The 25,528-nt window shown below is 40.6% G+C and overlaps 1 protein-coding gene, 1 long non-coding RNA gene, 1 other non-coding gene and 1 pseudogene across 5 annotated transcripts in view; 1 reads left to right on the top strand and 3 right to left on the bottom strand.

The window, feature by feature from the left end:
• The first annotated feature begins 1,132 nt into the window (after positions 1–1,132).
• Positions 1,133–20,067, top strand: LOC113895356. Of its 3 annotated transcripts, none has more exons than XR_003511817.1 (4): positions 1,133–1,711; positions 1,911–2,140; positions 4,371–4,456; positions 19,968–20,067. It is a non-coding gene; the product is annotated as an uncharacterized LOC113895356 (long non-coding RNA). The 3 variants fall into 3 exon arrangements; XR_003511816.1 differs by having other exon boundaries at positions 1,133–1,816; XR_003511815.1 differs by having other exon boundaries at positions 1,133–2,140.
• SAR1B (secretion associated Ras related GTPase 1B) overlaps positions 7,750–25,528 on the bottom strand; it is a 34,288-nt gene continuing 16,509 nt past the window's right edge. Inside the window, exons 4-7 of the mRNA XM_027546475.1 lie at positions 19,540–19,605; positions 17,965–18,068; positions 16,804–16,935; positions 7,750–12,405 (exon numbers count right to left, since the gene is read on the bottom strand). Of these exons, the coding sequence (XP_027402276.1) occupies positions 12,289–12,405; positions 16,804–16,935; positions 17,965–18,068; positions 19,540–19,605 (419 nt within the window). The 3' untranslated portion in view covers positions 7,750–12,288. The remainder of the gene's footprint in view (positions 12,406–16,803; positions 16,936–17,964; positions 18,069–19,539; positions 19,606–25,528) is intronic.
• Positions 23,503–23,933, bottom strand: LOC113895355 (annotated as a pseudogene).
• On the bottom strand, positions 23,922–24,027 carry LOC113896695. Its single transcript, XR_003512074.1, has one exon. It is a non-coding gene; the product is annotated as a U6 spliceosomal RNA (small nuclear RNA).

Raw genomic sequence — 25,528 nt, 5'->3', positions numbered from 1 at the left:
TACCTCGGTTTTTCCATCTGTCAAATAGAGGACACTGGGGATACCAATTTCTTTAGGTCCTGGTGGGAAAGCCCATGGTCAGAGGATGTGGTCAGTGAGGGTGAGGTGAGAGCCTGACAGGGCCCTTCCTTTTACCTTAAGGCCAACTGGTTGGTGGGACTGGCTGTGGCTGCAGAGAGCCTCCAGACTGGACTTTGGCAGAGCCAGAGCAGGAAGAAGCTTAGGGTCATCACATTGTCAGAATGCCACGGTGGCCACAGATTCATGTCACCAGGAGAGGGGTCGTTAGGAGCATAGCAGTAGCCATGTGTGAACATGGAAGTTAAGCACCAGATCCAGCCCCGATGGTGACAGGGCAAACTGCTGAGCAGGACCTGTGGGCAATGGAAGGAAGGTAAGTAATCCGTCCTGCAGGCTTGGAAATGGGGCCCACGCCTCTCTGAAAGAGCTGGGGGTGTGGGGCAGGCTTCGTGATTTGGGTGACAGCAATTGTAAGATGGCTTGCCCAGGTCTAGGGGTTTGTGTTCAGTGGGCAATCTGCCTTATTCTACCCCATCTTTGGTTACCGTTAGCTATTCGTGGCCATTCAAGTCCAGAAAATTCATCCAGGAATGCACCGCACATGAGGAAGTGACTAGAAATGGATTCGTGCGGGCCCTGGGGTAAAAGAGAATTAAGGACTGTGTTTTGGCCCTTTCTGGGCCTCAGTTTCCTTATCTGTTAAGTGAGGATGAGCGTTCCTGCTGGGCGCCCCACCCCAAGCATGGTGACTGAGAGTGTAGCAAAGTGAGCCTGGGTGTGCGGTGATTAGAATGAGGAACCACTGTGACAGGAGGGGGACGGAGCTTAAGGCAGAGGGCGCCCTGACGCCGGCAGGCTGACTAGAGAGGCCAGGATGCCAGAGGGATTTGTTCACTGAAGTTCCGTTGTTCTCATGGGCCGCCCTATGCCCAACCGAGGCACCTGTGGTATGGGGGCAGGGCAGAGGAAGGTCACGTGATGCATGGGTGGGGGCCCGGCCGAGGGCGGGTTGGAAGCACCTGGCGGTCATCCGGGACACCGCTCACGTGACACCTGAGCCAATCAGCTGCCTGCGCCTGAAACACACCCACCTTCCCAGCATTCTGGGTTCCTCCGCGGCCATTCTAAAACGGTATAACCCAGGAGGCGGGAGCTAGCTGAATTTTGCTCTCCACCCCCTCACCCAACCCCTTGTTGCAGAGAAGGAACGTTGCATTGCTAGGGACTGAATGTTGGGATTAACCTGAAACTCAGAAGAGCAGCAGGGTTTGTAGGAGAAGCCAAAAAGGAAGAGTGACTCAGCAAAATAAACCGTCACTGTGGATATTCTGAACTGCTATTTTGGGACCCTGGGTGACTGCCTGGCTATGGTGACAGGCGCTTGGTATATAAAACCTTTTTTCCCACAGGCCCGCCGTAATTATTTATGCTCCTCAGCTTACGGAAGGAGCTGCCGTGGCGGTCCCCGATAGCTGCGTCGTCCACTGTTAGACTCCTAAATGAATTCTTGGCAAAGGGAGCAGTGTGCCCTGAAGGGCCATCAAGAACCAGAGGGGATGCTCAAGTCTTAGGGACCCCTCTGCCTTCCAGGAGCACTTCCCTTCTGGTCAAGAAGGGGTACGAGACCAGTACCGACCAGCGTTATCAATCCTGGTTCCTGCTTAGGCCTCCGCCACGGACCCTCATCTAGGTGATACCTCAGGGTTTAGGTGGTTGGGGGGCATGAAAGCTCGTCTTGCCCACCACCTTCTCTAGGACAGTCTCTGAATTCTAGTGACTGAGAGCCTGTCATTTTGTAAGCAATCCATTGCTAAGCCATCCATATTGTTTAAAACGTCTTCCTTAAATTCAACTGTAATTGTTGCCTTGAAACATGTTTCTCTTCACAGGCTGTTCTGAGCCATGGAGCCACAGAGATCAAGTCCGGTCCAGTGTTTGGGGGCAGTCCTTGGGCTGTGTGAGGAGTTAGGATACCTTGCCCGCTTGACTTTTCAAGTTCAGGACTTTACTAGGGGATTTGAAGGCAGGGTATTCTCCTCAGCTACTTCTCTTATGCCTCTCCTGCTTGATGGATGGAACCATCAGATCCCCACACTGTGCAGGCAAAGCCAGCCCCCAGGTAAGAGGTTCGTGGAGAAGGGGGATCAGAGAAGGACAGTTGGGGTCTCAGCTCCTGGCTACCCTCAGGGAGCCCCAACCCTCCACCCCCTTAGCCTCATGTCTTTTATTGAATAGGTTGGCAATACTGGCTGTGTCAACAGTTCCAGCTTGTTTTTTTTTTTTAACTTTTAATTTTATATTGGATTATAGCCAGTTAACAGTGTTGTGATAATTTCAGGTGCACAACAAAGGGACTCAGCCATAGGTATGCATGTATCCATTGTTCCCCAAACACCCCTCGCATCCAGGCCGCCATATAACATTGAGCAGAGTTCCCTGTGCAACATCCACCCTGTGTTATTTTTAATTTGACCTCAAACCTGTGTCTTCTTTGTTGTCACTAGCACACATTCTGCTGTGCATGCTCAACGTGGCAATTTGGGGGCAACATGCCACAACATGTCTGTACAGTTGTTCCCAACTTCAAATAGCCTATTCCTGATCTCATGGCCCCATGAGCAGGCTCTCCTGGTGGATCGCTGGCTCCTGCCTTGGGTTGAAAAATGTGGTCATATATCATAAACCATTGGTTTTGGAATCAGTGTTAGAAGTAGCCTCCTTTGACAGGTGAAGAGCGGGCTGAAAGATGGGAACGAGCAGCCCTGCTCTCCTGCCTTCTCAGTTTAGGCCTCGTGTTCTTGTCTTGTCCTCCACTGACATCTGTCTCATACGCTGTCCACACAGCATCTCTTCAGGCTCTGGGCGCTACCAGCCCCAAGTCACAGCATGCTGTTTTCTGCAGTGCCTTTGTCTTTGCTGTTCTGTCTGCTTACACTCAGCTTGTTCACCCCTTCTTTACTAAACAGTTTTTTTTGCCTTCAAGATTCAGCTCTGGTGCCCCCTTTTTAGAAACCTCGATGGTGTTTGAGGGCCTTTCCCTTTTGCCTTCCATAGTGTCTTGGGCAGATGGCTGCCCATTTTTCATTGTTCCATGTAAGTCCCCAGAAAGGAGGTGTTGAAATGCCAGCTGGCTGACTGGCTCGCGGACGGGCAGGCAGAAAGTGTGGCCACCTGTCCCAACCTGAACCCAACACCTGCACAGTACTTGCAGAAGATCTGGTGATAACTAATAGTTTTCCACACATAAGGCTTTATGTGTAAAAGAGAGAAAATGAACCCATGAGTAGGTGAGTAGGTAAAACCCTCCCTCATATTTTACTCAGCCCAGCCCTGCACATGGAGCAGTGAGCAAGGCCGCCAACATGTCAAGTAATCAGGAACTGCTTCTCCAAAGACGAAGGCAGAGTGAGGCTTCAAAATCCAAGAGGGGGCCCCCTGCCATCAGACTGCCAGAGGACTGTGGATTCTGAACTTGGTCCCACATAGAAGCTGATGTGGAGAAAGTTTCAGACTGGTCTCAAAATAGCTTTTTGCCCCTGCGTCTACTACCCTGAAGTCAGAAAAGAAAGTAGCATTGCATGGTTTCCTTCAGGAACTGCCAGACTTGTTTCCCCTTGCAGTGGACCCCCTAGTTGCAAATAAGCTCTGGGGCCCAGAACAGGGCTGCTGCTGCTGCTGCTAAGTTGCTTCAGTTGTGTCCGACTCTGTGCAACCCCACCGATGGCAGCCCACCAGGCTCCCCCATCCCTGGGATTCTCCAGGCAAGAACACGAGTGGGTTGCCATTTCCTTTTCCAATGCAGGAAAGTGAAAAGCGAAAGAGAAGTCGCTCAGTCGTGTCCGACTTTCCAGACCCCATGGACTGCAGCCTACCAGGCTCCTCTGTCCATGGGAGTTTCCAGGCAAGAGTACTGGAGTGGGGTGCCATTGCCTTCTCCGAGAACAGGGCTGGAACTCACCTATTCTGTGTTTTACTCAAAGAAAGTCTGTTGACTATTTGGGTCTCGAAAGAGAAGTCCATAGAATGGAGGGAAGTCAGTGTGCTTTTCTCCAGACTGCAATCAATCTGGTGTGGCTTCCTAGTCACGAGTTGGGTCTAGAGACCTCAAGCCAAACCCAAGGACTAGGAGAGAACCCTAAAAATGGTGCTGTAATGGTTATCTTTATAATCTCTCTAGTTTCTGGGATTTTCCTAATCCCAGATGAAATAAGACTACAACTCCACTGATGAGGCTCACACTCAATTCCTTTTAGCTCAAGAAAGGAGTAAACAGATACCTTCATTTTGACCCCAAGTGTTCTCTCTCTTCACCTGTACCTCACCTCCAATTATTTCTTCCCCTTGTTTAGTTTTAACGGCCACCAAACACGACACCTCTGAAGATTCTGACTGGCGGACTGTTACCCATTAACCCAGGTCCTTTCAATATGATCGGGTAAGAAAGCTCTTCAGTTTCTTTTTGCAATGTTACCAGCTTGTTTGTAGTGGCATGGTGCCATCACTGAACTCAGTGACTTTAATAAGCATGTTAAATGGTTCACCGTACTGCCTGCAATCAAAATCCACATTCCAAAGCAAGGCTTCCTTTGTTTACCACATAATAGCCAGAAAATTATTGAGTTTTGGTGTCTAATTTTACGTAAATCAAGTTAGGAGGCTTTGTAAACACAGGCTTTGACCTTTGTCAACTAACTTAATACCCAGCTGAATCCTTTATAAGGGCCTGTTTTGGGGACCTTTGTTTTTAATCATCAGGTTTCTAAGTTGTTGTTCTCACCTTTCAATTAGGAGGATGGTGGCCGCCACCCAAAAGGCTTCTTTTACAGTTTCCTAGTTCCCCTGTTCCCCACAAGGTGCTTTTCACACTCTTTGGAGGGCTGTGACGTTGCATTGCTGTACCTTTAGTACAAATATCAGATAATTTGTGCTGTGTGCTTTGCTAAGTCGCTTGGGTCATGTCCAACTCTGTGAGCCTCTATGGACTGTAGCTCCCCCAGACTCCTCTGTCCATGGGACTCTCCAGGCAAGAATACTGGAGTGGGTTGCCATGCCCTTCTCCAGGGGATCCTCCCGACCCAGGGATCGAACCCGTGTCCCTTACATCTCCTGTATTGGCAGGTGGGTTCTTTGCCACTCACGCCACCTGGGAAGCCCGTCAGATAGTCTGGTGGGACGTTGTGTAATTAAATTCAAGAAAATGAGGTAAATAAACGACCTTTTTCCATTTTAAAAACTTGTTTTTAATTGAAGGATAATTGCTTTTACAGTATTGTGTTGGTTTCTGCCATACATCAGCATGAATGAGCCATAGGTATACATATGTCCCTTTCCTCTTGAACCTCCCTCCCGCCTCCCCGCCTCATCCAACCCCTCTAGGTTGTCACAGAGACCAGTTTGCACTCCCTGCGTCATATAGCAAATTCCCACTGTCTTGCATAGGGTGATGTGTGTTTCCATGTTCCCATCTCAGTTTGTCCCCTCTCTTCCTCCCACTGTGTCCACAAGTCTGTTCTCTGTGTCTGCATCTCCATTGCTGCTCTGCAGTAGGCTTCAGTACCGTCTTTCTATTCCATGTATGTGTGTTAATATACGATATTTGTTTTTCTGACTTCCTTCATTCTGTATAATAGGCTCTAGGTCACTACCTCATTAGAACTGACTCGAATGTTTTCTTTTTTATGACTGAGTATATTCCATTGTATATATGTACCACAGCTTCTTTATCCATTCATCTGTTGATGGACATGTTAACAGGTTGCTTCCACATTCTAGCTCTTATAAATAGCGCTGCATGTTTCAATTATGGTTTTGTCAGGGTATGTGCTCAGTAGTGGGATTGTTGGGACATATAAATGTTTTATTTTTGGTTTTTTAAGGAATCTCCATACTGTTCTCCATAGTGGGTGTATCAATTTACATTCCCACCAACAGTACAAGAGAGTTCCCTTTTCTCCACACCCTCTCCAGCATTTATTGCTTGTAGACTTTTTGATGATGGTCATTTTGACAAATGTGAGGTGATACCTCATTGTAGTTTTGATCTGCATTTTTAAAATAATGAGTGATGTTGAGTATCTTTTCATGTATTTATTAGCCATCTGTATGTCTTATTTGGAGAAATGTCTGAATAAACTGGATTTTATTTTCTTAGCATTTATCCCTTCAGTACATTCACTGTCTACTTTGTTAGTTTCAGTTCAACAAATAGTTTGAGTGCATGCTAAATCTCTATTTGATGGACTCAGTGGTAATTGGACTTTCCTGGTGGCTCAGATGGTAAGGCGTCTTGCCTACGATGCGGGAGACCCAGGTTCAATCCCTGGGTCGGGAAGATCTCTTGGAGAAGGAAATGGCAACCCACTCCAGTATTCTTGCCTGGAAAATCCCATGGATGGAGGATTCTGGTAAGGTACAGTCCATGGGGTCACAGAGTCGGACATGACTGAACAACTTCAACGGTAATAGAATCATGACTGGTTATGTTAAAAGAGTTAGCACAAAGCCTTATGCCATCCTGCACATTGTTAGTGGAAAGCTTAGAAGAATGGCTGTATGAAGTTGTATTTAATATTTATTTATTTGGCTACATCAGGTCTTAGTTGCGACCTGCAGGATCTTTTGTTGCTGTGCATGGACCGTCTAGCTCTGGTGCGTGGGCTCAGTAGTTGAGGGGCTTGGGCTTAGTTGCTCCGCCACATGTGGGAATCTCAGTTCTCCAGTTGGGGGTCAAACCTGCATCGCCTGTGTTGCAAGGTATATTCTTAACCACTGGACCACCACAGAAGTCCTTAGAAAGGTCTTATAGTTGGATTTAAGTCTCAAAAGTAGCTTGATAATCCTTACCAAAATGATAATTTTTCACTTGCATCACCTGAGTTGAAAAAATTCTGCTCCCTGGGCTTTCAGTGATTCTGAATTGTAGCCAAGGTTGAGAACCACCAGCTACAGGTTACAGTGATGTGCGTGCATGCTCAGTTGCTCATTTGTATGTGACTCTTTGCCACCGCATGGACTGTAGCCGACCAGGCTCCTCTGTCCATGGGATTTCCCAGGGGAGAATACTGGAGTGGGTTGCGGTTTCCTGCTCCATGGGATCTTCCTGACCCAGGGACTGAACCTGTGTCTCCTCATTGGCCGGCAGATTCTTTACCAGTGAACCACCAGGGAAGCCCTACATTGATGGTAGGATTTACTAGTAAATGAATTCTCAGGAAAAAAAAAATTTTTTTTCTTCACTGATTAGCCAATGATCATTTAGTGTTAATTATTTAGTGGTATATTACTGTTTCTCCTAAATGAAAATCTACACATTCTGGCATCAGAAAAACCTGAGAAACTTGTTGAAGATTTATATGCTTGCCTTCCACTCCACCCCAGATTTACTGATTCACAGTTTTTGGTGGGATTTTTTTTTTTTCCTCTAGTGTTTGTTTTTTTAAAGTTCCCCCCACCCCTAGGAGATTCTGATGCATACTAAAGCTTGAGAACCTTGATGTAGATAAAACCAACCAACTGCTTATTTTTCACATTTCAACTGAGTCAGCATTGTTTAAGTCCTACTATAGCATGCTTATAAGCTTTTTCTAGTCTAAGCAAATTAAGCCTCAGTTCCTTGGAATCCTTGCACAGAGGGCACCTTCTATAACCTTAGTAATTTCAAAATTCAACAAATTTCTAATAAGCACAGTAAAATCTATTAGATGATAAAAACGGGACCTGACACCAGAGTGTTTCAAAGACCAGGTAATTATTTTATTTTTCTATTTCTGACACTCAAATCATAGGGGGTAAAAAGATAATAGAACATAATCAAAATAACACACAAACACAATTCAAGAACATTTAACCATCTGTTATAGCTGTTCTTTGTAAAATACATAAAGGTAAACAGAAACATCTGTATATAAATTAATGCTTAACAATCTGTATACACTGTAAAACAATTGTTAAAATTTACACTAAGATACTAGTGCAAGCAGTGGTGTACAAAAGTGCAAACAAGGTTAATGATGAAAAACTTATCACCGACTTACCACTTCAACATACTCTGCATCCAGCCAGATACTAAAGGCCTCACCACAGAAAACACTTTGATCACTTTGAAAGCTACCTGACTACATTCACCCTGAGTGCTCTTGCCTCAGTATGGCAGTAGATAATGAGTTCAGGTTAGGAGCAGCACCAGGGAGTCCAGAAACCCAGGTGAAGTTGGCCATTCTGACGTGAATCTTTTCCAAAGATAATAATTCTCCATGAAATCACTCAAAAGCCTTTCCCATTTCCGTCTTAAAATCCATTTGGAGTGGGGGCACTCCTGAAACAAAGTTTACTTTGAATAAATTTGCTTCCTTTACTGTGATTAATTTGGATTCTGTTTAAAGGTATGGTCAAAGCCCAGAATAATCAGAGGTATTAAATATATTATCTATTTAATGTTTTAAATTGTGAAGACAAAAATTAGTTGATTCAAAACTGCATCTTCAATAGATAGTCAATAGTTGGTCAAATCAAGAGAGGTCAATTCCCTTTATACTCAGGGATTTCCAGGTATGGGCTGGAGATATGTGAGGGGAAATGGCTATAGGGTTCAAGAGTAGAAACATGGTTTTAACAAAATCCCAATCACTTTACACAGAGGCACAGCCCCATATTTTTAAGAGCTTGTTCTTTTTTTCTTTTTTGGTTAAAAAGCACTAATCTGCATTTCAAAAGGACAGTGATTGGAAAGACCAGAAACATTAATATTGGGCTTTGAGAATTTAGTCCTTAATTTAAAATATGTTTTCTGAACTCTTACTATTTATAACAAAAAAAAATTAAAGGTTTATAGAAAACCTCTAATTCCTTATTAATTTTATCCATAAATTTATATTTGCTAATCTCAAATTTTTCATGTTGTCTTGGAGATTTTTTTGAAACTTCACCAACTTTTACATATATTTAAAATGATTCAAACAATGTACTCTAAATCAACACACGATATTCTGAGAAACTTTCTTTTATATTAGCTTTGTCAGTGTACTCTGATCAAAATTTATTTGGCAATAGAAGCCTTGCAAACTTCAGTCATGTAAGTGACGAACAAGACTGAAAAGCCACACTGAGTCACATACCACATACAGGTTCGGAAAATGTAAACCTGTCTGCTGAAGCTCGAGTCATCAGCTAGAGGTATTCTGTTTTCAATGACGGAACTTGTGAAAATGCTGGATTTTGAATGTGGTTAATCAAATCATTTTGCAGAAGACAAGAAACACTTGTATCGCAGTTATTACTCTATTTCAGTGATTTACAAGTAGTTTATGTGCTGGAAAGCACTACATGTCGTGTGAGCCAGTTGAAAACTAAAGAAAAGAAACAACATTCTGTGTTTATGCTGTAAACCACAGCAAAGTTGTATATGTACACGGCACACAAAACTAAAATTTAGATCTATGCAGGCAATATCTGAATTCATAGTTCTTTGGCACTCAGGGATACTGGGTTAACTAAGTCAATAGTAAATATTTTTCATATTCTTCAGGGAATATCTGTGCCCAATTTTTAAAAATGCTATAATCTCCAATCTAAAAATTCATCAAGATAAACTGGAATCCATCAATTTAACCAGTTACAGAAAAGTATAATTAATAGCAGTCATTGAAACAGGTGTGGGGTTAAGAATCTTTTTAAAAGTATATAAGCCAGCTGAGGCCATCTGTTTTTAGAGTTTTGGACTTAAGATTTTAAAACATCTTTTGAACACTTCCTGATGTATATGGAATCCAGTCTTAACTTGTACATGTTCACACTTTATAGAGGGAAGAACAAAACTAACTACATTTACCCCCAAAATACTCCACAAACGTACACACTTGCACAGGCACATACAGAGTATATGCTTTTCCCACGTGCTTCTGCCATTTCTTGGCATTCTCTTAAATTGCTTCTCCTGATGGACGCAGTGACTCTCTACGTTTTCTGAGGAGCTCTCAGAGCTGGATGATAAGGCCAATGGCTGGCGAACTCTGAGGCCCATCTCCCTGGAGCTGGCAGGAAAGTGCACCTTCATTTCCAGAGGTTCAGACTCTGGAAGACTCTTACATGAGTGGGAAAATATCCACAGTTTAGCTGTGGTCCACAAAGTGACTCTGTTCCTTTGATCCCAGTGATGGACCTAGAATGAGAGTTCTGGAACAAGAGAGTTTGTGCCAGAAAGCAAATCCCCTCTAGAGAAACCAGTAAGCTTTTTCTTTTACACAAATTTATAACACAGATAATTAACTTCTCAATTATCACGATACTAGGAAATACTTGAAGAAAAGCATGTCCCTGTAAATACTGAAAACAGATACCATCAACAAGAGGCAATTACTTTGAATAAGGCTTAATTCTGTTCAGTCAAGACGTTAGAAATGAGAACTTTAAACATATCTGGCAGAATAAACCAAGAGGCTGAATGTCATTTCCTACTTTTCCCTGGTGTTACTGATATTTTTAGACAGGGAGAAAGCTTTTTTATTTTTCTTTTGAAGGAAGCTGAAAATGAAACAGGATAGCTAAATTCCTAAAACCAAATGTCATGATGAAATGACCTTGTTGGTTTAGCTAACTAGTAATTCCTTCCAGGCATATCTTTCAATCCTTATTTGCTTCACATACAGTATTATATTATTGATGACAGAAAGGGCTATATTAACTCTGACTTGGACAAGAGCTAGAGAAAACAGTAATTCTGATATTAAAATTACTCTTGATGGAACTGGAGCAATCTATTCTCAATAGAATTGGTTGAATATACTATAAAACCTTGGTTTATGACCAAGAGAGGAAATCTTAAGCTTGAGAGTCTTTAAAAATAAATATTTGGCACTTGTCTTTCAACTAATTATGGGAATCTCAGACATATGGGAAAAAAGAATTCAATTTCTTAGAAAATTAAAATGCTTTAAAAAGCTAACCAAAATCTGATTAGAAAATGTTATCAGTGAGGCCTGTAGACACTACCATGTGGCAAGCATGGTATCAAAAAACAAAAGCCTTTGTGCTGTAAAGTTAAGAGCTGGTTGAGAATAATTAAGAAAAAAGAAAATTAAATACATGGATTCATTTTCTTTCCACCAAGAAATAAAATATACCCAAAATGCAAAAGAGCCATAGGACAGGAACAAAGTCTTCAAATATCTCAGTGACAACTGAGGCAGAACACGCTTTCTTTATCCTCAGATGCAGGCCTCCACCATGCAACTGCACAACTCCCTATGTGTCACTTGCCCTGCTGAGTACCACTGAGTGCCATTAAGTAAGACTGGGGGGTACCTCTAGGTGTGGGGACACTGGTGCTTGTCATTATTTTTGGTGAAAAGGCAGATTACCAAACTGGGTGCCATTAAGATTGGAGCACTTCAGAATTAGACAACTGGGATTGGCTCATCAAACCAAAAATTAACTTTGGGTTGTACCAGAACGTGTGCTTTTCTTCAGGAGGCCGATCCCACAGGGACTAGGACGTGGACCCCGTCAGCACTGGTCATGGTAGTGTTACAGATAAAAATATACATGATTCAGAGATAAATGTGGTATAAGGTGCAACCAAACACAACTTGTCTCTAGATAAATGCAAAAGCCTGTAGGGACTTAAACATTATCCTAAATATTCTAAAGCAATCTCCTTTCCCCACAACCCTCTCATATATTTAATATTAAATATGCAAAACTTCAGAGCATACTAGCCAGATAAGACACATTAAAATGAAACATTTGCCCAACAAGGATGCCAAACATTAGGGTTTATTGCATGACGTTTGCATGAGAAATAATAATTGAAACTGTAAGGCATCATGCAGTCATAAAAGCTTATTATTAACTGCTTACTAAAGATAGGTGGACATATAATCTAAAATTTAAAAACTAGTTCCAAAAAATTACATAAAAAATTTAACATGATGAGCTTTTAAATATGGTTGATATTTATAGTTTCATGTTGTTAAAAAGTGCTTCAAATGTCTGGAAAGTTGCTGTTCAAAAATGGTGCTGGGGGTAATGTCACATTATAAACTGTAAAAACTAAGTATTTTTATGGAATTAGAAAGCTAATATTGTGATATTCAAACTTACTTGAATCAGTTTTCAATTCTCACTCAAATTAAGTTGATAAAATATTAATAATCTAAAAAACATCTGTTTTCTAACCAACAATAAAAGTCTATTGAATTCAAGTTATGCATGTTGAGTGATCAAATCTCTGAGTAGGCCTGAATGGTGAGACCTGGAACTGCTGTGGGCTGGTTAATCAATGTACTGTGCCATCCAGCGGAAGCCTTCTCCGTAGCCTTGTCTTTTGAGCACGCTGCACATGAAAACTTCTAAGGGCCGGGCATTCAGTTCTTTCAGAGATACATTGCCCTAGGAGAGAAGATGGGCATTATGTTGGGTGACCTCTTAATGAAATAAAAGCCCTACTCCCTAGGAGAGCTGCATCTCAGAGTTCGTACATCTTAGAACAAAGGGGGGCTGTGGTAAAGCCATGGCTGTTCGTCACCCAAGTCCCTTCCCCTAAACACATAGGGCACCTCCTCTCATTCTACTGTAGGACAGATGTCCATTCAGTGGGATAGAGGTGAGCCTGTGAGGTGCACAAGAATGAAAATAATCTGTGACTTTGAAAAAATTCAAGTTACCTGGGACAACTGGCTTCACTAATATTAAAAACAAACATTCTGTGAGTAGATTCATGACCTAACAAGGCGATTCTTAAAATTAATGTGGAGTTGACTTATTAAAAAGAACACACAGAAAACAGACCAAAGTCTACCTTATCTAACGTAACAGTCCCCTTCCACAGGCTGCCATATTGCTCTACTCTGGGATTTTTCAATACTAAGGTCCCTCCCTAAAACAAATCCCAGTAAAAATGAATGCAGAAATAATGTGTGTTAAACCTTAATTATGAAATGTATGTTCGGAAAACCCCATAACTCTGCTATAGCCAAGTATACATTTCATTTTTATCTGTGGGGAACTCTGGACTTAAACACTGAACCAGGGGCCTAAACACACTACTGGTATGCTTAAACATTCAAATATATTATTTAGTGGCTAATTCTGAAAAATTATGACAAAACTTTGAAAGCTTTCATTAAGTTTCCCATATGCATAGGCTGTGACATTTTTTGTATCACTAAGAAAAGGTTGGTGATACTTCCAATACTTTGGCCACCTGATGTGAAAAACTGACTCATTGGAAAAGACCCTGATGCTGGGAAAGATTGAAAGCAGGAAGAGAAGGGGACGAGAGAGGATGAGATGTTTGGATGGCATCACCGACTCGATGGACAGGAGTCTGAGCAAGCTCCAGGAGTTGGTGATGGACAGGGAAGCCTGGCGTGCTGCCGCCCATGAGGCCGCAAAGAGTCAGACACGAATGAGAGACTGAACTGAAGAAAAGGTTTCATTTCATTCAGTGGTAGGAAGAAAACAAATGCGGACATTGAAAAAAGACCCAAATGTACCAATGACATTTTTTAATAAGAAAATGAAAATGGGCTTGTGAAGTTGGACAACAGTAATTTAAAGATGTCTGGTTGGACACCTGAAACTAAGATCAGATCAGATCAGATCAGTCGCTCAGTCATGTCCGACTCTGCGACCCCATGAATCGCAGCACCCCAGGCCTCCCTGTCCATCACCAACTCCTGGAGTTCACTCAGACTCACGTCCATCGAGTCAGTGATGCCATCCAGACATCTCATCCTTTGTTGTCCCCTTCTCCTCCTGCCCCCCATCCCTCCCAGCATCAGTCTTTTCCAATGAGTCAACTCTTCGCATGAGGTGGCCAAAGTACTGGAGTTTCAGCTTTAGCATCGTTCCTTCCAAAGAAATCCCAGGGCTGATCTCCTTCAGAATGGACTGGTTGGATCTCCTTGCAGTCCAAGGGACTCGCAAGAGTCTTCTCCAACACCACAGTTCAAAAGCATCAATTCTTCGGAGCTCAGCCTTCTTCACAGTCCAACTCTCACATCCATACATGACCACAGGAAAAACCATAGCCTTGACTAGACGAACCTTTGTTGACAAAGTAATGTCTCTGCTTTTGAATATGCTATCTAGGTTGCTCATAACTTTCCTTCCAAGGAGTAAGCGTCTTTTAATTTTATGGCTGCAGTCACCATCTGTAGTGATTTTGGAGCCCAGAAAAATAAAGTCTGACACTGTTTCCACTGTTTCCCCATCTATTTCCCATGAAGTGGTGGGACCGGATGCCATGATCTTCGTTTTCTGAATGTTGAGCTTTAAGCCAACTTTTTCACTCTCCACTTTAACTTTGATTAAGAGGCTTTTGAATTCCTCTTCACTTTCTGCCATAAGGGTGGTATCATCTGCATATCTGAGGTTCTTGATATTTCTCCCGGCAATCTTGATTCCAGCTTGTGTTTCTTCCAGTCCAGCGTTTCTCATGATGTACTCTGCATATAAGTTAAATAAACAGGGTGACAATATACAGCCTTGACGAACTCCTTCTCCTATTTGGAACCAGTCTGTTGTCCATGTCCAGTTCTAACTGTTGCTTCCTGACCTGCATACAAATTTCTCAAGAGGCAGGTCAGGTGGTCTGCTATTCCCATCTCTTTCAGAATTTTCCACAGTTTATTGTGATCCACACAGTCAAAGGCTTTGGCATAGTCAATAAAGCAGAAATAGATGCTTTTCTGGAACTCTCTTGCTTTTTCTATGATCCAGCGGATGTTGGCAATTTGATCTCTGGTTCCTCTGCCTTTTCTAAAACCAGCTTGAACATCAGGAAGTTCACGGTTCACATATTGTTGAAGCCTGGCTTGGAGAATTTTGAGCATTATTTTACTAGCATGTGAGATGAGTCCAATTGTGTGGTAGTTTGAGCATTCTTTGGCATTGCCTTTCTTTGGGATTGGAATGAAAACTGACCTTTTCCAGTCCTGTGTCCACTGCTGAGTTTTCCAAATTTGCTGGCATATTGAGTGTAGCACTTTCACAGCATCATCTTTCAGGATTGGAATAGCTCAATTGGAATTCCATCACCTCCACTAGCTTTGTTCGTAGTGATGCTTTCTAAGGCCCATTTGACTTCACATTCCAGGATGTCTGGCTCTAGGTCCGTGATCACACCATCGTGATTATCTGGGTCATGAAGATCTTTTTTGTACAGTTCTTCTATGTATTCTTGCTGTCTCTTCTTAATATCTTCTGCTTCCGTTAGGTCCATACCATTTCTGTCCTTTATCGAGCTCATCTATGCACGAAATGTTCCTTTGGTATCTCTGATTTTCTTGAAGACATCCCTAGTCTTTCCCATTCTGTTGTTTTCCTCTATTTTTTTGCATTGATCGCTGAAGGCTTTCTTATCTCTTCTTGCTATTCTTTGGAACTCTGCATTCAGATGTTTATATCTTTCCTTTTCTCCTTTGCTTTTCGCTTCTCTTCTTTTCACAGCTATTTGTAAGGCCTCCCCGGACAGCCATTTTGCTTTTTTTGCATTTCTTTTCTATGGGAATGGTCTTGATCCCTGTCTCTTGTACAATGTCATGAACCTCATTCCATAGTTCATCAGGCACTCTATTGATCAGATCTAGGCCCTTAAATCTATTTCTCACTTCCACTGTATGATCATAAGGGATTTGATTTAGGTCATACCTGAATGGTCTAGTGGTTTTCCCTACTTTCTTCAATTTAAGTCTGAATTTGGCAATAAGGAGTTCATGGTCTGAGCCACAGTCAGCTCCTGGTCTTGTTTTTGCTGACTGTATAGAGCGTCTCCATCTTTGGCTGCAAAGAATATAATCAGTCTGATTTCGGTGTTGACCATCTGGTGATGTCCATGTATAGAGTCTTCTCTTGTGTTGTTGGAAGAGGGTGTTTGTCATGACCAGTGCATTTTCGTGGCAAAACTCTATTAGTCTTTGCCCTGCTTCATTCCGTATTCCAAGGCCAAATTTGCCCGTCACTCCAGGTGTTTCTTGACTTCCTACTTTTGCATTCCAGTCCCCTATAATGAAAAGGACATCTTTTTTGGGTGTTAGTTCTAAAAGGTCTTGTAGGTCTTCATAGAACTGTTCAACTTCAGCTTCTTCAGCATTACTGGTTGGGGCATAGACTAGGATTACTGTGATATTGAATGGTTTGCCTTGGAAATGAACAGAGATCATTCTGTCGTTTTTGAGATTGCATCCAAGTACTGCATTTCAGACTCTTTTGTTGACCATGATGGCCACTCCGTTTCTTCTGAGGGATTCCTGCCCGCAGTAGTAGATATAATGGTCATCTGAGTTAAATTCACCCATTCCAGTCCATTTCAGTTTGCTGATTCCTAGAATGTCGACATTCACTCTTGCCATCTCCTGTTTGACTATTTCCAATTTGCCTTGATTCATGGACCTGACATTCCAGGTTCCTATGCAATATTGCTCTTTACAGCACCGGATCTTGCTTCTATCAACCAGTCACATCCACAGCTGGGTATTGTTTTTGCTTTGGCTCCATCCCTTCATTCTTTCTGGAGTTATTTCTCCACTGATCTCCAGTAGCATACTGGGCACCTACTGACCTGGGGAGTTTCTCTTTCAGTATCCTATCATTTTGCCTTTTCATACTGTCAATTATATCCCAATTTAAAAAAAGAAGCCAGACTGCCAATTAGACTGATAAGCATGATTACTGTTAAGGGTAGTATGGGAACAGACCTTTTCAGAAGATTAAGAGTAAATAAAATAAAAAGACATTTGTACTACTGAATGAAGTATTCACACCTGTCAAATTTTTTTTTTTTACCTTTCCTGTTGTCTGACCATATAAACCAAACATCTCTCGCAACCGCTCTTCACTGATGGCTTCAGGCCTGTCAATCTTATTCCCAAGAATCAGTATGGGCACATTAGCAACAGTTTCATCTGTCATTAGTGACTGAAAAAAACAAAGCAAAATGAAAGTTAAGATGTTGATATAAAAGCAACTAAAGGGCTCATTGTGACAAGACAGCAAATGGGCATCAAGGGCTCACTCTATCATATCCTGGCAGTTTGGCTTTCTTTGGTGAACTTTCCCTACATTTTAAAGTGAGCTCAATGATCCCACAGCTCCATCCTTCTGCCTCTCTGTCTCCTTCTGTAAACGCTCACTGTGACTAGCCTCAACACTTTGAAGGTGTGCAGACCTGGTTTCATTTCTAATTCTGCTGCTTTTGAGTTGTGAGATCTTAGACAAATAAGGCTGGCTGAAGTTCAAAGAGAATCTACAATAGTAAGCACCTACCTTACAGAGTTAATCTGAGAATTAAATGAGCTAATATGCATAGTGCCTGGTACAAAGTAGGAACAAAGGAATTCTCTGGCTCTGCTCCATGACCACAGAACTTACCAGGACTTTTCCACGTGAGTAAGTACTTGTTTGCTTGCTCTTGGCAGAAGCATGGTCGGGTCAACCTTCCATCAAATCATGGACCTCCTTTCTCTGTGAGCCCAGGTCTAGCACTGGCCTTGCCTACTGCTCCTGAGCCCCTTTACGAAGCATGTAACCTGGGAGATGGGAGAGGAGGTGGCTACACATGGCCTTGATCACTCCTGGGAATGGTGACAAAGATAGCATGTTATACCATTTCTAGGTTCTAGCCAGCTCCTGGAGAAACCACCTGGAGGACCAGGGGCTTAAGACCAAGCCACTACAGGAATGCAGCAGATACGAAATGAACTACAAGGGCACACACTGCATAGAATGAGCCTAAGCCTTCAGGAAGGAAGTCTCGTTAGTACTCCTCAGTAGCCACAGATACTCCAAGGTACTCCCTCTGCATTCTAAGTAATCTCTGAACTCCACAGATTGTCAGGAGTTACATCAGAGGCTGCAGAAAAGTTACACTCTCATACCTACATCTCTAACCTGTTTTCTCAGGCTTACCAGAGTGATCAACTGGTTAGTTTTAATTATTTAACTTACATCAAGTTCTTCTTTTGATTCTAACAGCCTTTCATGGTCTGCACAATCCACCAGAAATACAATGCCATTGATAGCAGGAAGGTAATTTTTCCACACTCTTCGAGCTAACAAAAACAATCAGGAGTTAGATTTTATTTGCTGGTCAAACCTAGCAGATGGTTTGACGGAACAGTCCAACAAGATATCAAGTGTAATTAGCCCTTAGCTGCTGCTACATCATTATATACTTGTTAATCTTTTACCCAGTATTGCCAAAATCTTTCCAGATGACCAAAGAAGAAATTAAAGGTTTTCCTTAGTTTGGGCAAGTCAAATACTTGAGTCTGCCCCAGTTTACCCATGTCAGAGGAAGAATTAATATTTACTTGCTAATGGACAAGGATGCACATTAAGGCCATCGGAGGGACCACTACTATTTGTTATATGCAGTATCCATTTCTTTTTGACATTTCTAGTTTATCAGTTTTTTGCTAGTGATCAAGTCTGGAGTCAGTGACAGAAGGAAATTAGTATCAGGTTCAGACTTGTTAAGTTAAAAAATAAAGCAAATTGTTCTACTCGTAGAACAAGTTTATGAAACCATTAGGGTGATTTTTTCCATGACATTCTCTTTTAGAAAAGAAAATATTTTTGAGGGTGCCCTAGAGGAAGGTAACCTTTTTCCTCTGGACTTCAGCTTTATAAAACACCTTCATATAGAGATGAAGCCTCAACCTCCATTAGGTTCTAAATCTAATCATTATATTCTAGGAATTAGTTTATGTATATTTTAAACAATTGATGTATATCTCAAATGTGCTTTCTCTAGCCACAACCTTTGTAGTATTCATTATTTATGAATTACCATGTAGTGGGTACTGCTAAGTCCTTTTGGGGATATTAAAAAGTAGCATTTCAATCCCAGAAAGTTTAGTAGAGTCTGAAATAAGACAGTCATTCCAATCTTTAGACATGTATACAAATGTACTAATTGCTAGGTAAGTATAGCCAGCTGGGAGTGGCTTCTCAGAGGAGGCAGCCGCACTTAACATTGAGCCCTGAAAGTGGGTTACCTGTGTGCTGATGGAGACCACGTGAGCACAGAGGTGGAAGAACGAACACCAAGATGGTTTGGTTTGGTTGGAGTAAAGAGCATGACAAAGGGAAGAGTGGGAAATTAAGACTCAAAAAGTAAAGTGTGATCGCATCTTAGAAATCCTGAATACCAGGTCAGTGAGAATGGCCTTTATTTTGTAGGTAATGAGTTAGCCAATGAAGGCTTTTCATATGGAGCAAAAAAAGCAATAACATATTTATAACATGATTATGACAGTAAGAGAGAGGTGGGCTGAAGAAGAGAAAAAATGGAGGCAAAATTTTACTCATATGCTTTATCACCAAAAGCAATTCAGACTTACACTGGAATATCATGAAAATCACCCTTTGCATTTAAAGCATTTATCCAGGGGTGATAATTCCTAAATTTTAAGTCTACTCTGGCTTTCCTTGAATAAAACGAGATTTCATGCACTGTAACATAATGGTCACATTTTTATTAAATAAAATAAAACAACTGTAAGAGTAGTAGATTCTCACCTTGAACATGTCCACCCAGATCAAAAGTTGTAAAGGTCATGCCAGCAATGGTTAGTTCTTCTGAAGCTAAATAATAATACAAAATGTTTTAAAAACATGAAAATTAGAAGTTCATTTCTGGCACATACTGCCACTTAAAGTTTGATTACTTTAATTGCAAATAAGGTCAAATCAAAAAGGAATTCTTTGTTATAACTACTATATTCCATTTCATACTGCCAGTGTAATGCAAGTAGTTGGTAATATTCACTTCTGTTATTCAGTGCCCACGATAAATCCAACTTATTTTTCCTCCTCTATCCAGCTGAAATTGACATTATTTACTGTGAATTCAAGTGACTGGTCTAACCTAATAATTTTTCCTGTAATTCATCTTAAATGATAAAGGTGAAAAAACAGTATTTTCTCATGGCTGTTATATTTCACAGGTGATGGTTTTGGGGCTTCCTACTGGCTCAGACCATGAAGAATCCGTCTGTAATGCTGGAGACCTGGGTTCAATCCCTGGGTTGGGAAGATCCCCTGGAGGGTATGGCAATCCACTCCAGTATTCTTGCCTGGAGAATCCCCACAGACAGGAGCCTGGCGGGCTACAGTCCATGGGGTTGGCAAAGAGTCAGACACAACTGAGTGACTAAGCACACACACAGTCTTTAATGGCAAACATAATTATAATAAAAAAATTTGGCTCTTATTTCTTCAAATTTTTTTTCTGATCCCTTACTTTCCCTCCTGGGACTTTAGTGATAGGTTTGCTAGATTGCTTAAATCTTCCATTCTCTCATTATGTTTGTGTTTCCCTTAAACCCTTGAGCATATTCATAACAGCTGTTTTAGTGTTCCTATTTCCTAATTCCATCCTCTTTTTTACTTGTGCCATCAATGTTTTTACTGATTGACTTTTCTTCTATTTAAGGATCACACTTTCCTGCTTCTTTGCATGTCTAATAATTTTTTATTGGATGTTGGATTTTGTTGTATCATTTTCAAGAAAGTTGGACTTTGGGAACTCTCTGGTGGTCCAGTGGTGAAGACTCAGCCATCTCATTGTGGGGACCCTGGTCAGGGAACTAAGATCCTGCAAGCTCCGGGGCACAGTCAAAAAAACCCCCCAAAATAAGCTGGACTTTGTTCTGGCAGGCAGTTAAACTGCTTGCGGATCAGTTTTTAAGTTTTGTTACAGCAGTAAATTAGCCTTTACTTTGGAGCTAAGTTAGCCTCATTACTAAGATGTACTTTTTTGGAGTAGTCGACAAGGTCTCTTCTTTCTGGCTGGTGGGTATGTGGATTCGTAGCTCCGTGTGAGCTCTGGGAATGAACTGGCTAACCGCTTCACTGTAACTGTTCTTTTGACAGGCTATGTGTAGTTTTACCCTGTGTATGCACAGACTGGTATTCAGCCATGAACATTGCTGGAGTTCTTTCTCTACAGAGCTGTTTGCTCTGTGGTAATCTGCCCAGCAAATTCTAGTCACCTCAGCCTCCCCAAATTCTGGTCTCTTGTCTCCTCAATTCAGTGAGACTACTGGGTTACGTTTGGGTTTCTTCTCCCTACACCATGGTCTTAAAATTAACCCCTGTGATAAAACTTAAAACAGACAAGGGTTTGTTTTTCTTTTCTCAGAAAACATAGCCCTGTGCTAGCTATTGCCCAATATCTGAAAACAGTTGTAGTGTATATTTTTGTCCACTTTTCTAGTCATTTTTAGTGGGAGGGTAATTGCAGCCTCTGTTATTCCCTCACAGACAAAAGCAGAAGGCCGCTACAATTACGGTGAAAGGTTCAGTACAATTGTTAACTATTCAGTATAGCTATGAGACCCCAGAGTAGTTTATCTTGCTAAAAAATTCTGTAGGAAGACTGCCAGGTGAATGAATAATTAACACAATTTGTGTTCAAAGCATGATCCTTTCCATTAGGAAAAGATAATGCTTGGACATGGCTGGCAAACTATCTCTGTGATTACAATCTCTGGTACACTCCCTGCTTTATAAAATGAGTCCCAATTTGATTATGATACAGAACACTGTTAACATCCCAGCAAGTTCCCTCTTGCCCCTGCCGAGTCAGCCCACACCTCCATTCCCAGAAGCAAGCACTGATCTGGATTCTGTCATCACAGGTTTGTTTTGCCTGTTTTAGAATTTTACATAAATGGCATCATATAGAACTTTTGTGACCAGCCTCTTCCATGCAATATAATACGCACTGTGTGGATCTGTGCTTTATTGCTCTTTTTGTTGAATAGAATTCCATTGTTTGTGCATTCTTTTTATGAAGGCCATCTGAACTGCTTCCAGTTTGGAGTTAATACAGGTAAAGCTGGTACAACAAATATTCCTGTATGAGGATTTTGGTGAACATATTTTTTCATTTTTCCAAGATAAATATCAGCAGTGGAACTGCCAGATCATAGGGTAGATACATGTTACCTTTCTCCCATATTCATTAAAAAATTTTTTATTGGAGTATGGTTGATTTATAGTATTGTGTTAGTTTCAGGTGTACAGCGAAGTGAATCATATGTATTTATCCATTCTTTTTCAGATTCTTTTCCCATACAGGTTATTACAGAATATTGAGTAGAGTTCCCTGTACTATACAGTAGGCTCTTGTTAGTTACCTATTTTATATATAGTGGTGTGTATATGTTAATCCATATCTCCTAATTTATTACTTGTCCCATGTTTCCCCTTTGATAAACCATAAATTTGACTTCAAGATCTGTGAGTCTGTTTTGTAAATAAGTACATTTGTATCACTTTTTACTAGATTCCACATATGGCTGATACCATGTATTTGTCTTTGTCTGACTTACTTCACTTAGTATGATAATCTCTAGGTCCATCCATGTTGCTGCAGATGGCATTGTTTCATTCTTTTTTATGGCTGAGTAATCAATCCCTGGGTTGGGAAGAGACCCTGGAGAGGAAAACAGCAACCAACTCCAGTTTCCTTGCCTGGGAAATGCCATGGATAGAGGAGCGTGGCAGGCTACAGTCCATGGGGTCACAAACAGTTGGACACAACTGAGTTGACTAAACAACAACAACATTCCATTGTATATATGTACTACATCTTCTTTATCCATTCCTCTGTTGATGGACATTTGGGTTGCTTCCATGTCCTGACTATTCTAAACAGTGCTGCAGTGAACACTGGGGAGCATGTATCGTTTTAATTATAGTTTTTCTCCAGATATATGCCCAGGAGTGAGACTGTTGAACCATATGGTAGTTCTATATTTAGTTTTTTAAGGAACTGTCATACTGTTCTCCAAAATAGTTGTACCAATTTACATTCCCACCAACAATGTAAGAGGGTTACCTTTTCTCCAAACCCTCTCCAGCCTTTATTGTTTGTAGATTTTTCTGATGATGGCCATTATGACTGATGTGAGGTGATACCTCACTGTAGTTTTGATTTGCATTTCTCTAATAATTAGTGATGTTGAATGCCTGTTCATGTGCCTTTTTGCCATCTGTCATCTTTGAAGAAATGTCTATGTAGATCTTCTGCCCATTTTTTGATTGGGTTGTTTGTTTTCTTGACATTGAGCTGCATGAGCTGTTTGTATATTTTGGAGATTAATCCCTTGTCAGTCTCTTTGCAACTATTTTCTCCTATTCTGTGGCTTGTTTTTTATTTTGTTTATGGTTTCTTTTGCTATACAAAAGCTTTTAAGCTTAATTAGACCCTATTTGTTTATTTTTATTTTCATTACTCTAGAAGTCGATCAAAAAAGATACTGCTGAGATTTATGTCAGAGAGTGTTCTGCCTACATTTTCCTCTAAGAGTTTTATAGTATCCAGTCTTATATTTAGATCTTTAATCCATTTTGAGTTTATTTTTGGTATGGTGTTAGAGAGTATTTTTAATTTCATTCTTTTTTTTTTCTTTCATGTTTTCTTGTTTTCTTAAATCTTACTAGTATTCCTTAAGGAATAAACACACAGGTGAGTAGGCTACAGTGAAGAAATCTTTTTATAAGAAAGTTAAGACATTAAAAGATATTTCCAGGTATTATCTTCAGTGATGTTTCTTATCTTTTTTCTGGGACTCCAGGTAATATTCAGCCCCTACAGCTACCACAAATGCAGCAAATCCCCACTTGAATGCTTTTAATAATGCTCCAACAAAGGAAACTTTATTTGCAAAGCCACCCATGTATCTCCAAGCTTCATTGCGGCCCCATGGATCCCTTAGTCCTTGTGTGGCCAGTTTCTCCTGGACGGTTTCTAATGGTGTCCCTTCTATCTTCCATTGTTTATAATCTGGAAGTTCCATTTTACTAGGACCTTGTTCATGTCCATGTCTGTGGGCCATGTCTGACAGCAATCTGACCTCTCAGGACACTCAAGATTCACTAATTTCATTCTTAAAAATACGGAACGCTTCACAAATTTGTGTGTCATCCTTCTGCAGGGACCATGCTTATTTCTCTGTGTCTTTCTAATTTTAATATATGTGCTGATGAAGAGAGTACACATAATGCTTTTGATTAACTGAAAAATATAAGCTAAAATGAATATGAGATGCAGGAATGTTGAGATAACATGTTTTGTGCCACTGTTTTTACTCCTAGTACTTAGAACAATGTCTGACATAAAGCAAGTGCTCAAAAAATATTTGTTGAATATATTAAAAAGAACATAAAATTTAAAAAGTGACTTATACCTAACATTAAGACCACTGTGTAATATCTTCCAATTCTGCTATTTTTGCAGATAATTTTATATACTCAATTTCACCATGATTTTTCTTTTAACAGTTTTGTTCTTGTATCAGAATCTTATTTGTCAAGCCCCACTTTCTTCCCCTAATGTAAAAAAAAACTTTCAATTTTATGAAATCTTCCTTTTCCAATGATTCACTAACAGTTTTAGAGATAAAATGGTAGTTTGTTTTGTTCTGTTTTCCTTCCTTGTTCTTAGTATATTTACGGAATTAAATTAACTGTTGTATTATTTAATTTTTAGTCCAATTCTCAACTTTGTACTCATTTTTAAGGCCAACACTCATTATTTAAAAATCTGTGGGTTAGCTTGTCTTAAACTCTCTGTGTAGTTGATTCATAGTCTTTTCAAGAGTAAAACAAGTTCAGAAGTTTTTGTTGTTGTGCTATGCAACATGTGGAAAATTAGTTCCCCAACCAAGGACTGAATCTGTGTGACCCCACAGTGGAAGCTCAGACTTTAAACCACTGGACTTCCAGGGAAGTCCCCCACAGGTATTTTAAAATTAGACTTCTGTTTCTAATTTTAAAGTGACTAATTCTGTCACTTTAACTTGACTCTCTCAACAGTACCTATTACATAATCTTATTAAGAATGATACGTATTAAGTGATTTACAGAATCATTATTAATGTCTTTCGGTTGGCTTTCTAAAAGAAAGCACAGTGAATTATTTTTTAATTACTTTAACACTTTCTAGGGAATTCCCTGGTGGTCCAGTGGTTAAGACTTGGCGCTTTCACTGCTGTGGGTTCAGGTTCAATCCCTGATTGAGGGACTAAGATCCTGCAAGCCATGGGGCCTGGCCAAAAACAAAAGAAAACCTTCTATAAGTGTATCAATATATGCTTGGTTTTTGGAATAAAAATTCTATGGTCTTTATGTTAGAAACAGTTCAGGTTGTTAGAACTAGAAAAATAACTGGTTAATAAGTTAAGAGCTACAGCAAAGTATAAGACTATAATCTGTCCACTGAATAATGATTAAAATAATACAGTTCTAAAATTTGAAAGAAATTTAGGTTATATAAGAAAGGTAATGCTGACTATTTATAACCTAAACAATATGTGGTTGAATATACTATCATAACCCCTGAGACAATAACTTTTTAACTCCTCTAGTTGGACAAAGGTATACTAACTATAAGACGATATGAGTATTATTTCAAGATCTAAATATACTCCCTGGAGTTGGGTCACTTATCATTTACTATATTAAGAACAAGTGAAATGATCATCATTTATCCACCAAA

Source organism: Bos indicus x Bos taurus, chromosome 7 (assembly GCF_003369695.1).
Source record: "Bos indicus x Bos taurus breed Angus x Brahman F1 hybrid chromosome 7, Bos_hybrid_MaternalHap_v2.0, whole genome shotgun sequence".
NCBI lineage: Eukaryota > Metazoa > Chordata > Mammalia > Artiodactyla > Bovidae > Bos > Bos indicus x Bos taurus.
The sequence above is the reverse complement of the archived record's forward strand: the minus strand, read 5'-3'. Positions and strand labels throughout refer to the sequence as shown.